A 12537-nucleotide genomic window follows, 5' to 3' on the forward strand; every position below is an offset into this window, starting at 1 on the left:
CTCATTGATTAAATCAAATCAAATGCAATTAAATCAAATCTCTAACTAGAGAAAATCTCTAACCAATCAAAACTAGAAAATACATGGCATGAGTCAATGAATTTTTCAAATATGGAGAAGTGATTCAGGCACAATAACACTTTTGCTGCATTAGTCCATGCATTAGTCTATGGCCCTCAGAGGCATTTTATGTCACTTCATCTCAATTAACCTCCCAAGAAAACAACTGAGATTTGAACGAGAGAGAAAGAGAGGGAAAACAACATTACTGACTACACAATAGCCTACTCTGATGTCAGAATGCTGTATGAAATGCTGTTGAAATCATAGGCAGATTTCCTGGAATTCAGGTCTTCTACCTTTTGAAACTATCCCCAGCTGGTGTGAATTTATTCCTTCATCTCACTTTAAATAAAGTATAAATGGTTTCCCTCATACTTTAGGGTCACGTGGTTTCCAAGTTTTAACATTAATGATGTTCCAGCAGACTACAAAAAGCAAAAGTGGGAGTTGCATTAACTATGCTAAATGGAGAATAGAACCAGTAGCAGAAAAGACGTTCTTACCACAGCAGACTTCTCAGTGTAAATTTATTCAGGGAACTGTAATAATAGCTGATATTTTAAAAAGTTAGCAGAGTTTTATGTCATCGTAATAAAGAAGATATTATATTATTGAATATAATATAGATGAAACTAACTGTATTGGCAAGACACTTCACTTGGTAAAGACCACTTACATAGGATTTCATCAAGCATCAACTGTACATTTGAAGATCTCAACTTTAAAAGAAAAAATTTCCTTTTAAAGTACCTACACAACCCATTGGTATAGGATGGACACAATTCCCACCCTTCCATCACCGACCTTCCTTGTTTTTGTCAACATGAGGGACTAAGAGACAACCTCGTCCAGGTAGCTGAGCAATAACACGGGGGACAAGTTCCTCTCGTCCTGGAGCCCCCAGCTAGGACTGCTCAGTTAATTTGTATTTCCCCAAGATACTATCTGTTTTCACGCACAGAGGATTTAATTAGTCTCCTGGCTCCGACAGCTAGTTCAGACCCATCTGTTACAGAATGGAATGTCAGGAAGAATTACGAGTTCTCATTATGAAGCAAGTCTTAAGCAATTGAATTATTGAACTTAGCCGTCAAGAGCTTTTCTTTCACCCTCTTGCTGCTTCGAAAGCGCAAAGCGCCATCTCCTGCTGAGCAGCTGGAACCACAAATACTGATTCCGGCACCTGATGAACTGCGAGTAAAAAATTTGAAATTATACTAAATGAGGAGGTGTTACCAATACACAGGTTAACTGAAATACCTCCTTAAGAAACAATCAACTGATCTTGACAACTAGACGGTGAGAGCAGGGTGGCACGTAAGGAGTATTTCTCCTGTCAGCTAAGAATTAAACGAGCAATTAGGAAGCCTGGTGTTTCTCGGGGTCGGGCCCGACCCCTCACCGCCACCGGCGCCGACTCCCTGAGCCCGGGCTCCCCCCGCGGGAGCGCGCGCCCTTCACAAGCGGCCAATCAGACTGCGCGGCTCGGGGGCGCGCCCGGGATTGGCGCGAGACCTCTCGCACCAGCCCAAGGAGACGGCTCCCTATAGGGGCGGGGGAGCGGGCACGCAGTGTACGCGGCAGTGATTGGGCAGACCGGCTGCTGGAGCTGTGATTGGCCGGGCCGGTGGGCGGGCACGCAGTGTGCGGTGCTGTGATTGGCTGGACTGGCAGACGGGGCTGTGATTGGCCGGGCTGAGGCGATGGCGGCGGCGGCAATGGTGGCGGTGGCGGGCGGTGGCGACTTCTCGGATCTGCGGGAGATCAAGAAGCAGCTGCTGAGCGTGGCGGAGCGGAGCCGCGAGCGCGGGCTGCAGCACAGCGGGAAGTGGTGAGCGGGGCCGGGCACAGCTGGCCGGGCCCCAGCTCGGCGGACCCCGGGCTAACGTGTTCTGTGCCGGGAGGGAGGATGGGACGGAGCTAGGTTTGTTTAGTCTCGAGAAGAGGAGGCTCGCGGGTACCTCATCATTTTCTACAACTCCCTGAGAAGAGGTTGCACTGAGGTGGGAGCCAGTCTCTTCTGTCATGCCTGCAAGGAAGAGACCAGAGGAAATGTCTTTAGTTGAGATAGCAGAGATTCAGCAAGATATTGGAAAACTTTTTTTCATTGTCCAGGTGGTCAGGCATTGGAATGGATTTCCCAGGGAGGTGGTGGAGTCACGGTCCGTGAAGGTGCTTAAGAGGTGTCTGCATCTGGCACTAGGTTACGTGGTTTAGGGATTACACTGGTGGTGCTGGGCTAACGGTTGGACTTGATGATCTTACCTTGATGATTCAGTGCTTCTAACGTTGATTTTCCCTCAGGGCTGCTGAACTTGCATTCGCCCTGGATCCACTGCCGCTGAGTGAGCTGCCGCCTCCCCCTGTGCTTACCGAGGTATGGGCCCAGGCTGTGCTTGGGGAAAAGTGGCTGTGAGCTCTGGCAGAAGGTGCTGCAGCTCTTGGGGTGGGCTGTTTAATTTTAACTATGGAGGAAAATACGTGATTGCAATCTTCCAAATCCCATGGGTGGGAGTCTGTGCTGAGCTGCAATCCTGCCATAGTGCTGGGAACATCCTTTCCATAGCGTGTTCAACGGGGCGATAGAGCTAAATGTGCTTTGCCAGATGAAAGCATTAGCAGTTGCTGTGTCTTAAGTGAGGCACTCTGTAAGCCAAATTTGAGATCACACGCATGCTACTTTATTTTTATTTCTCTTTACTAAGGTGAAAATTTATTTTAATACAAGTTATGTTTTGCCATTAAACTTGTGCTTGTTAGGACACAAGAGAGAGACAAGTTGTGTCTCCATCCCCACCTCTGTAGGAGCACAGTAGAACTCATAGGTATGTGCCTGTGCTGGTGTATTCTAGAAGTATTACATGTCATAAATGCATTTCAAGGTATAACTGCCAAGTGGAAGTGTTCTTTTCATATTGATCTCTAGCAGATTAATATTTTTTTATATGGAATTCCTGAGCAGGTTTCTTGCTTATGGTCCTTCAAACTAACTGAAGAGCTAAGTCTTGCCTTCTGGCAGCTTGCCACAATATGTTTCTGAAATCTCACCATTTATTGTAAATGCTCGTAAATAGTCTGTATTCGTTATTTGAGAACTGTAGAATCGGATCATGTGTGGGAGTGGAGGAACTTTTCTGATAGTACTGAAACCATCTATAAACTACTTTTTTAGCTTTTGTAGCAATTTTATTTCTGTGTTTGTAACCATGACTTTCCTGAAGTATGTCAGAACTTCTCGGGTCTTAAAACTTCTGTGTGTCCCTGCAGGAGGATGCTCGTGATCTGGATGCCTACACATTAGCCAAGTCTTACTTCGATCTCAAGGAATATGACAGGGCTGCCTACTTTTTACAGGGCTGCAAAAGCCAGAAAGCTTACTTCTTGTACATGTACTCCAGATACTTGGTAAGGCTGAACTCTGCCTCCTACCTCTGCCTGGCATATCGTATTTTTTTGCTTTGTCTGTTCCTAATGACCACCTTGAAGTCCAAATTCTTTGTTGGGGTAAAGAAAGATAGGGCTGTTCTTTTCAGAACTGTGCTGTCTTTGAAGACTCAGTTTACACACTGCTGCAAGTGCTGCAGCAAACATAGGAAATATATTATTGTAATGTAATCTTGGATTTCCTTTCTTTTCCACAGTCAGGGGAAAAGAAGAAGGATGATGAGACAGTTGATAGTTTGGGTAAGTCTCTGGTGTCAAGAAACACATGATGAGATAATGAAGCTTTTGCTGTTGTCTCTTCATGTAACTCCTCTTGGGTCTATAGCTTTCCCTTCAATTTTTTGGATAATAGTGTGTTGTTATGTGATTTCTTTCATTGTCTTTTGATTCATTTGCTTAGTTACAGGTTACAGATTTTCATCTGTTAGGTCTTCTTTTAAACTGGGTGATCAGACTAAGCAATTTTCTTTAAAATGAGGAAAATAAACACAGTCTGGGAAGCCTTCATGTCATGTCAGTAATAATTCTGAATGTGACCTAGACTTTGCACTGCTATGGTGAGACTCCTTATTGAAAGCTAGCTGGTGTGACTTTCTCTTCATGTAGGACCTTTGGAAAAAGGACAGGTGAAAAATGAAGCTCTACGAGAATTGAGAGTTGAGCTCAGCAAGAAACATAAGGCACAGGAACTGGATGGATTTGGCCTTTATCTGTAAGTGCATGTATTTCTTATATATTTGTGTGGATATGCAGAATTTAATGGTTCTTGTCAACCTGATACTTTTTTTTTTACAGATATGGTGTTGTGCTGCGGAAGCTGGACCTGGTGAAAGAAGCAATAGATGTGTTTGTTGAAGCTGCTCATGCACTGCCTTTGCATTGGGGAGCCTGGCTGGAACTTTGCAACTTGATTACAGATAAAGAGATGGTAAAACTTTGGAAATATCAAGATGTGGTAACAAATCTCAAGAGTTTGGCCTGATTCAGTGACCAGTGTTTCTGTTGTCACAAGATTGATGTTGCCCATTGCTTCATTCTGTAAGACACTGTCATGCAAGGCAATCCGTGACTGTAAATTATATTGTTAAATCCTCTTTACCTTCAATTGCTTGCCATGCTGTAGCCTGAGAATCTTTATACAGACAGGGCTAATTTCTTATTATTCACTGACAAAGTAGTTTAAGAAATTCCTAATTTGTGTGTTTTGGAAGGAGTTGCCACTGCGGTTATCACCTTGTCACATGAAGTAGATCCTCCTAAGAGACTTCCCCCCCCCCCCTTTTTTTTTTTTTTTTCTTAATCTGGTTCAAATTCCTCAGTTATTGAGCACTTTTGATAGCTTGAAAGGATATATAGAATCACTGCTTTCAAAACTGAAATAATAATGTACAAAGCCACATATGAGGTGAATTGTATCAAAGGAACAAACTTCAGATATACAAGCAAAATGGATTTTTTCTCTTTCTGCATGGAATTGGAGTTCACTCCTTTAATTTGTCAGTAAATTCTGGCTGGTGAAGTATTCAAAACAGTACTTTTAAAAAAAACCCATCATTTAAAAAAGTGATGCAGAAGAGAGTATTACCAATTTGTGGAAAAAGGGAAGTGCATTTTTTATTATATAATTTTGAGTCTGCCCACTTAATTCATTGAAATTAGTGTTAAGATAATGATGTTCAAACATAGGAAGAAAGTGCAGTCTTTCAAAGGACTTTTGAATTCAAAGGCTGAAGCAAGAGCCAGGTGATGTCATATTTGAAGACAATTTCTTCCCCGATGACCAAATGGGTTTAAGAAAGTGACTGAAAGCCTCCTACCTCAGGACCATCTTCTAAATCATGGGAGGGAAGATTATAGATTCTTTGCCACGTGTAGCTTGTATAATACTTCTGACTGTCATCTCTTCCTTCTTCTCTTTGATTCTTGCTAGTTGAAGTTCCTGTCCTTGCCAGATACATGGATGAAAGAGTTCTTTCTTGCACACATTTATACAGAGCTGCAGCTGATAGAGGAAGCTCTGCAGAAGTATCAGAGTCTCATTGATGCAGGATTTTCCAAAAGCACTTACATCATCTCTCAGATTGCAGTTGCTTACCACAATATAAGAGGTCAGTGACACTAAGTAGGAATGACCCTCTTAATGCAAACTTGTCATTTATTGTTGTTGGTGTCCCATATGCTGGTCTTTCTTCAGATATTGACAAAGCTTTATCCATCTTCAATGAGCTGAGGAAACAAGATCCTTACAGGATAGAAAACATGGACACTTTCTCCAACTTGCTCTACGTAAGGGTAAGCACTCTTCCTGTGGCCTGTCCATAGTGATGGTGTTTGTTGGAGGTATGTTGAACACTGGCAAAGCAGCTGATGCTGTCTGGCCTCGCTGAATACAGGTTTTCTGCTTCCCAACTCCATGGAAGAGATGCACTGTATGCATTGTCAGTTCATTAGGTTTTCTTTCAAAACATAATGTACTCTCTCATCACTTTAATCTTTTGTTTCACTAGAGCATGAAGCCTGAGTTGAGCTACTTGGCTCATAATCTCTGTGAGATAGACAAGTACCGTGTTGAGACCTGCTGTGTAATCGGTGAGAGCCAGTTCTTTCACATGTTATTTTTACATCCTATTTTGTTGTCTGTAGTCTGTGTAAGGGGATCTTGGAAACACTTGTGGAAGTGATCAGCCAGCAAGGTAATCAAAATCACCACTTGGTGAATGTGGATTCACTTGGTGAATGTGGAGCCTGAAAAGCAGACTAAATGACACAGTACCTCATTTCTCTATGAATGCTGCTGTAATATTACTAGGGCAGAAAGGAGACCCATGTACCTGAAAATCCCTTTATAGTCTTCAAACTCCAGTGGAAATAATTGTGTGTCAGGAGCAGGAAATTAATTTGTTAGATCATGACATTCCAACGGGATGGAATCATAAATTGATTGTTACAGCTTGGAAAGGACTGAGCAGGACACTGGCGAACAGAGTGCAATTAGGTCTTTTGAGGTTTGAATCAGTTCTGTCTTTATTAGGACTCTTCGTATTTTGTTAGGAGGTAGTAGGTAATATGCATTGCATCCTTTTTTCTGTTTCTCTGTTGCTGTTGGCTTCTTTTGTTGGTTGGTTGGTTATGGGCTTTTAAAATTTATTTAAATATTATGATTTTACTTCAGGAAATTATTACAGCCTGCGTTCCCAACATGAAAAAGCAGCACTCTATTTCCAGAGAGCGTTGAAACTGAATGCTCGTTATCTAGGAGCCTGGACACTTATGGGACATGAGTATATGGAAATGAAGAACACATCTGCAGCCATCCAGGCTTATAGGTACTGCTCATGTACACGCACGAATTGGTGTTTGCTTCTGAAATATCTTCTGTTTTTTCATAGTGTTTTGCTGGACTTGATTTTGACTCTTAATTTCTGTCTATTTCATCTCCTTTTCTTTGACAGGCATGCGATAGAGGTGAACAAAAGGGACTACAGAGCATGGTATGGCTTAGGACAAACCTATGAAATCCTCAAAATGCCATTTTACTGTCTCTACTACTACCGGCGGGCCCACCAACTCAGGTAAAGTTAAGAATGGAGCCATGTTTATTGGTCTTTATTCTGATATGGTTGATACTGGCTGAGGAATTTACATACAAGAACTAAATTGGGGAAAGATAAAAAATATCAATGCTTTGTGATGTGTGCAGTCTTGGTGTTACAAATCCTTTTAGTTGTGTTAGTTAATTGTTCACAAAAGCTTTGTCAGTTAAATGTTGAGGATGACTGGTCAGGAGTATGAGTGATGTTTAATGCAGAAGGATGACAGACTGTAGATTATTTTTTTCCCTTGACCACCCCCCCCACCTTCCCCTCACCCTGAGATCAGCTGGCAGTCCATTGAGCTAGCTGAACTGCTCTTTTACAGACCAAATGATTCTCGTATGCTGGTTGCTCTAGGAGAATGCTATGAGAAACTCAATCAGTTGGTGGAAGCTAAGAAGGTGAGAACTGATGTGTAAGACTTTAGGGTCTCTCCCAGAACACTGGGTGGAATTGCACAGAAATATGTAGCTAATGCTACCTAAACTCGTTGGCAGTTACAGTGGGGGAAGTACTGCTGCAATGTAACTAGAGCAGCTGATAAGCAAGGAGTTGTCTACAGATATGTGCCTCTTTTGCTGACAAACACTGTAGTTATTTGTTTCTGACTTGCATGCTGGAGTCATGAGCTGGGGTAGTTTTTGTGGCATGCTTGACTGACTTTTCTTCCTTGACAGTGCTATTGGAGAGCCTATGCTGTGGGAGATGTGGAGAAAATGGCACTTGTGAAACTTGCCAAGTGAGTATGTACCTTCACTGAACTGTCAGGGTTGTGTTAAATGCAAGTTGCACTTTGACACCTAATGATGACATACAGAACATAAACAAGTGGAATTGCTGTTAGGTAGTATTACTTTTTGAGCTATGTGAGAATTGGTATCTTTAGGGCTGTAGCGACTGCAAATTTTGGCATCCAGCATTATCTTTGTTTCTGTCAGGATAACTAGAGATTGATAGCATAATGTGGGTTGCAAAGGACTTCTGAGGTGATTCCTGATTTGAGCAGGCAGTGCTAGCAATTGTATTTATTGTATTACAATTTAAAAGCAGCCCATGACAGTAGATGATGTACAAAATTGTAGTTTGATTTTATTTTTCCTCCCTAGAATATGGCTGTCACATTGGAAAAGGTCTAATGTGAATACTGTGGCATCAGCACTAATTTTTTTTGGTGGGGATAAAGTAATACAAAGTGGGAAAAGCAAAGGGGAAAAAAAAGGCAAGTGAAAAGTGTAACTGCTATACAGATTTGGGCTGTAGCGGGGGAAGAAGGAGCACTGGAGGAAATAGTGAGTAAGCAGAACGGCAAAGGTCTGTTGAAAAGTTTAAAATGCAGCAGAATAAACCAAGACCCCTGCTTTGGTTGTCACTGCTTCTAGCTGTCTAGTCCCTATCTGACTACCTCCTTGTCAGCATGAATGCAAGCTGGATCATCTCTTTCCACAAGGGGCAGTACATGTTGCGTGTCCTGCAAATTCGGAAGGAAAAGGACCTGGCATTAGTCCAGGTCAGGGTGAGCAGGTATTTTCTCATAGACCAAGAAGGTCTTCAGCAGTGCAGTCTTGTTCCAGTGACCCACTTTTCTCCTTTTCTAGGTTGCATGAACAGCTGAATGAATCTGAACAGGCAGCTCAGTGTTACATCAAATACATCCAGGATATCTATTCCTGTGGGGTAAGATGATAACTTGGGAATAAAAAAAGTGAACATGGTGTAGAACTACTTTGGAAGGCACTTACAGATTTTTTTTACCCCACTCACTGTAGGAGGTAGTGGAGCACCTGGAGGTCAGCACTGCATTTCGTTACCTCGCCCAGTACTACTTCAAATGTAAACTTTGGGATGAAGCCTCAGCATGTGCTCAGAAATGCTGTGCCTTCAATGATGTGAGTACCTGTGTGGTCTTTGGTGCTTCTTTCTTAGGGGATCTGTGACCTTGATCTTGGCTCCCCTCAGAGTAGAAGGAATCTTTTATGAAGGAATGAGGGCTGTCTGCCATGCAGATCACATCCTGAATGGTGGTTGTCTTGTGTACCTGGTTAGTCATGCTGAGTATGGTTGATAAAAGTCATGGAATGTGGTGTAGATAGTGAAATTGAACCATATCTCATTGGTACTCATTAAGTAAAATAATTTGAAGCTTCATATGGTAGTCTTAAGGCTGCTAAAAATTTTGGTGGTGAGGAGGTAGTTGAATGGTCACTCCCACACACTGTATAGTGGTGGTACTTCAGAAAATTCTTTTTTCTCTTCTTCTATGTGTAGACAATGCAGAGAATATAATAGTACTTGAGTTTAGCGTGCAGCTCCTTCCTCTGCGATGTTAGGTGTCTGTAAGTGGGCTGTTCGGGATTTTTAATTTCAGCCTAGTGGTTGACACTAACCATGAGTGCACGGCGTTTGGCCTATCCTTGACAAAGCTGCCTGGAGCTCTCTACAACCTGAATTCACCTTATTCAAAGTTTTCCCAACCTACTTTTGCTGGAATATTTAGAGAGCTTTGGTGGTTGATGGTTCTGTTCTCTGAAACACCCAAGAAACATACCAATCAAAAGGAGGAAAGACTGAAACCGAAAAAGTAACTTACCTTAACATTTCTAATGAGCAGAAGAAAAAAAAGAACTGAGAATGGATTTTATAGCTTGTAGCCTTACAGAATGACAAATGACTTTAAATAACACTGCTTACATACAGAATTTGACCCAGAAACCATCCATTCATAGGCGTATTGTTCTGTTTTCTACAAATTGATTTCAGACTAGAGAAGAAGGAAAGGCTCTGCTGCGCCAGATCTTACAGCTTCGCAACCAAGGAGAGACATCATCCACAGATGTTGCTGCTCCCTTTTTCCTTCCTGCATCCTTGTCAGCCAGCAACACTCCCACACGTCGTGTCTCCCCTCTCAATTTGTCTTCTGTTACACCATGAGCAATTCTGATACTTCTCTAACTTGTGCATTGGATGTGACACTGCAGATGGGGCATGCAATCATTTACTTCTTTCTAGGGAAATTCCTCCTTTTGTTGTTGCCCTCACGTGAAAGGTAGGAGAGTTCAGTTAGCAGAGTTCACAGGTGAAGACAGATGGGCCCCAACAGACAAAGGGAAGCCTGATGTGAAAGTGCCTGTGCTGCAGTGTGAGAACCTGCTCTACTTCTCACCGAGCCGTTCCAGTCAGACGTGCCGCACTACACAGGACTACTCCAAAGTAAGGCACTGGGAAGAGCTTGTCTGCTTGATTTAAAATACATTTTAAGTTTGATTCTCCCAGGTTACCTCTGGTCTTTACTACACTTCTTTGGATGACCTCGTAGTGTTATCACTGCTGTCCTCAGCAGAGACTGGTACCTACCTGTCCACTCAATGACTTTTTCTTGTCTTGAACTATGCAGGAAATGTTTCACTAAAGCAGTAGAAAAGGTACTTAGAGACAGGTCCCGTGGGGATGGTAAAGGATTGGCAAATGTCAGAGGAATCCCAAGTAGCTACAGGTGACAGCTGTCTTGAGTTTTCACTGTAGATCTGATGGATAGTTTTGGTTTTCAGTAGAAAAGGAGTTGGGATAGCACAATTGAAAAAAATAATGGTGAAGTTACAGTCCTTGGACTTCTTTGTGGTGCAACTTCCGCGTGTACTGTAGCAATGGAATCAAATGAACTATAGTGGATCATTTTGTTAAGGAGGCAAAAAAGGTAATTATGCCTTTGTTTCAGAATTAGTGTCCTTGTTCACCCCTAAGTCTGTAGCCTGACTTTAAATCAAGGACAAAGCATTTTAAAAACCCTTTTCCATTTAGCCATAGCTTCCTGTGTTTCGTGAGACAAATTATACAGGTGGGCACATCAGGAAACCTGCAGGTCACAGCCCTGGGCCCTCTGTACAGTGCATTTGCATCATGTGTACAGAGCAGAGGGAACCTTTGTTCTTAGTTCTGGTTATCTCTAGAAATTACTGTCTTACATTCCATAGTATCCATTCAACAACCATTTCTCCTGCAGATGGTTTTAAATAGTAAAAAACTGGATCTTGATGTATTTTGCAAGAACTCTCCTAATTATCCCATGCAAACCTGAGGATATGAGTGAGACCATTTGTAAAATCGTTGTCCCTAGGGGCAAATTGTGCTTGGCAAACTTGGTGGCCCTCTACGCGCTAATGGACAAGGGAATAGTGAGTCACGTCATGTACCTGGGTTTGTGCGAAGCATTTGATACTGTTGCTTCCATACAGTGACCTTGTCTGTAAGGTGGAAAGACAGGGATTGGATAGGTAGACCCCAGGGTGACGAAGGTTACGCTCCCAAATACCGTGGCCATTGACGTGCTGTCCAAATGGAGTCAAGTGATGAGGTGTGCCCCGCGGGAGTCGCGAGGCCTGGGGCGAACTGCAGCTTGGGGCCACGGGGGCTTCGCGTCACCCTGCTCCTAGGGCCGCGGCCCTTCGCCCTCAGAGGCCGGCTTGGTCAGACCCCGCCAGCAAGGAGTCCTGAAGGAGCCGCGGGGACCGGGGCGCCGCGAGCACTCCTCGGCCGGCGCTGCCAGCGCCGCTGCGGCGGGGCGGGCGGGGCTGCCGCAGCCCCGGCCCGGCAGCGCAGCCTCGGCCGCGGGGCGGCGGCGGGGCGGGCGCGCCCTCAGCGTCGGCGCGCAGGAGGCGGCGGGGCCGGGGCGGGCGCTGGAGCCGCCGCGGCGGCAGGAAGATGGATGCGCCGCGCTCATCCCTCGCCGCTCGGCATCTTTTCCTGGCGGCACGGTGAGCGGCGGCGGCGGCGGCCGCGGCGGTAGAACAATGACCGGCTGGCTGCGGGGGGCCGGGGCGGCGGCGCGGCGGGGGAGAGGAAGCGATGGAGGTGATGGAGGGGAGGGGAGCGCGAGCGGGCGCCGGCCCTGGTGATGGAGAGGAGATGGCGGGAGAGGTGTGGCAGGGACAGCCCGCAGCCGGCCCGGCCTCCCGCCGGCCGCGCACCATTGCATGCCCGCCGGTCATTGTCCGCCCGATGCGGGCGCGGCGCGCTGGGTGCGGCGGCTGCTGCAGGGAAGGGAAGGGAAGGGAAGGGATGCGCCAGGGCTGGGGGCGATCGGCGGAGCCCGGGCTGGGCCTCGGCGCCGCGGGGGAGCCCGAGCTGAGCGAGGCCAGTGCGGCCCTGCAGGCGCTTCACTGCGCTCCCTTCCACTCGAGGTGCATCTTGTGTCCCCTCCCGCGGCGGTACGCAAAGCTTCCTGCCCAGCAGAACGTTCAGAATTGCACCTGTACATGTCATGGCTGGCGTGTCTATGTGTGAGAATACATTCTGTCTTGCACACACAGACCCCGCAGAACGCATGTCTTTGTACATGCAACGCATGCCTCTTTCACAGCCACTGATGGAGGAAACCTGCCTCTTGGACTGGTATGCAATTTGTGCTTAAATTACCAGATTGACATCTCTCATTCATTTTGGC

General features: G+C 45.0%; 2 protein-coding genes across 8 annotated transcripts in view; both read left to right on the forward strand.

Moving 5' to 3' along the window:
• Positions 1-1751: 1751 nt before the first annotated feature.
• On the forward strand, positions 1752-11129 carry CDC23 (cell division cycle 23). 2 transcript variants are annotated; one of them, XM_015642287.2, is made up of 16 exons: positions 1752-1894; positions 2368-2440; positions 3331-3468; positions 3705-3747; positions 4114-4219; positions 4303-4435; positions 5438-5615; positions 5702-5799; positions 6015-6096; positions 6680-6833; positions 6960-7079; positions 7426-7501; positions 7778-7839; positions 8696-8774; positions 8867-8986; positions 9858-11129. In XM_015642287.2, exons 1-16 carry the CDS (start codon positions 1767-1769, stop codon positions 10026-10028), a joined length of 1761 nt encoding a protein of 586 aa, XP_015497773.1. In that variant the 5' UTR covers positions 1752-1766; the 3' UTR covers positions 10029-11129. The 2 variants fall into 2 exon arrangements, with proteins under 2 accessions (XP_015497773.1, XP_015497774.1); XM_015642288.3 differs by lacking the exon at positions 1752-1894 and adding an exon at positions 2824-2888 and having other exon boundaries at positions 2373-2440.
• Positions 11130-11757: 628 nt separating this feature from the next.
• The window catches only part of JAKMIP2 (janus kinase and microtubule interacting protein 2), a 41038-nt gene continuing 40258 nt past the window's right edge, over positions 11758-12537 (forward strand). For 5 of the 6 annotated variants that reach the window (XR_001524011.2, XR_001524010.2, XM_015641959.2 and 2 more), the window contains exon 1: positions 11758-11848. The gene's annotated coding sequence lies outside the window, so the exon portion shown is untranslated. The remainder of the gene's footprint in view (positions 11849-12537) is intronic. The other variant, XM_015641961.3, reaches the window with a different exon arrangement.

The sequence above is a fragment of the Parus major genome, chromosome 13, assembly GCF_001522545.3.
Source record: "Parus major isolate Abel chromosome 13, Parus_major1.1, whole genome shotgun sequence".
NCBI lineage: Eukaryota > Metazoa > Chordata > Aves > Passeriformes > Paridae > Parus > Parus major.

What these genes read in the sequence shown, in the direction of transcription:
- CDC23 (XM_015642287.2), top strand. Translation starts at nt 1,767, where the DNA reads ATGGCGGCGGCGGCAATGGTGGCGGTGGCGGGCGGTGGCGACTTCTCG. An exon ending in CTCCCCCTGTGCTTACCGAG is followed by an intron (nt 2,441 to 3,330) that starts GTATGGGCCCAG and finishes GTGTCCCTGCAG; the next exon opens with GAGGATGCTCGTGATCTGGA. An exon ending in AGGATATCTATTCCTGTGGG is followed by an intron (nt 8,775 to 8,866) that starts GTAAGATGATAA and finishes CACTCACTGTAG; the next exon opens with GAGGTAGTGGAGCACCTGGA.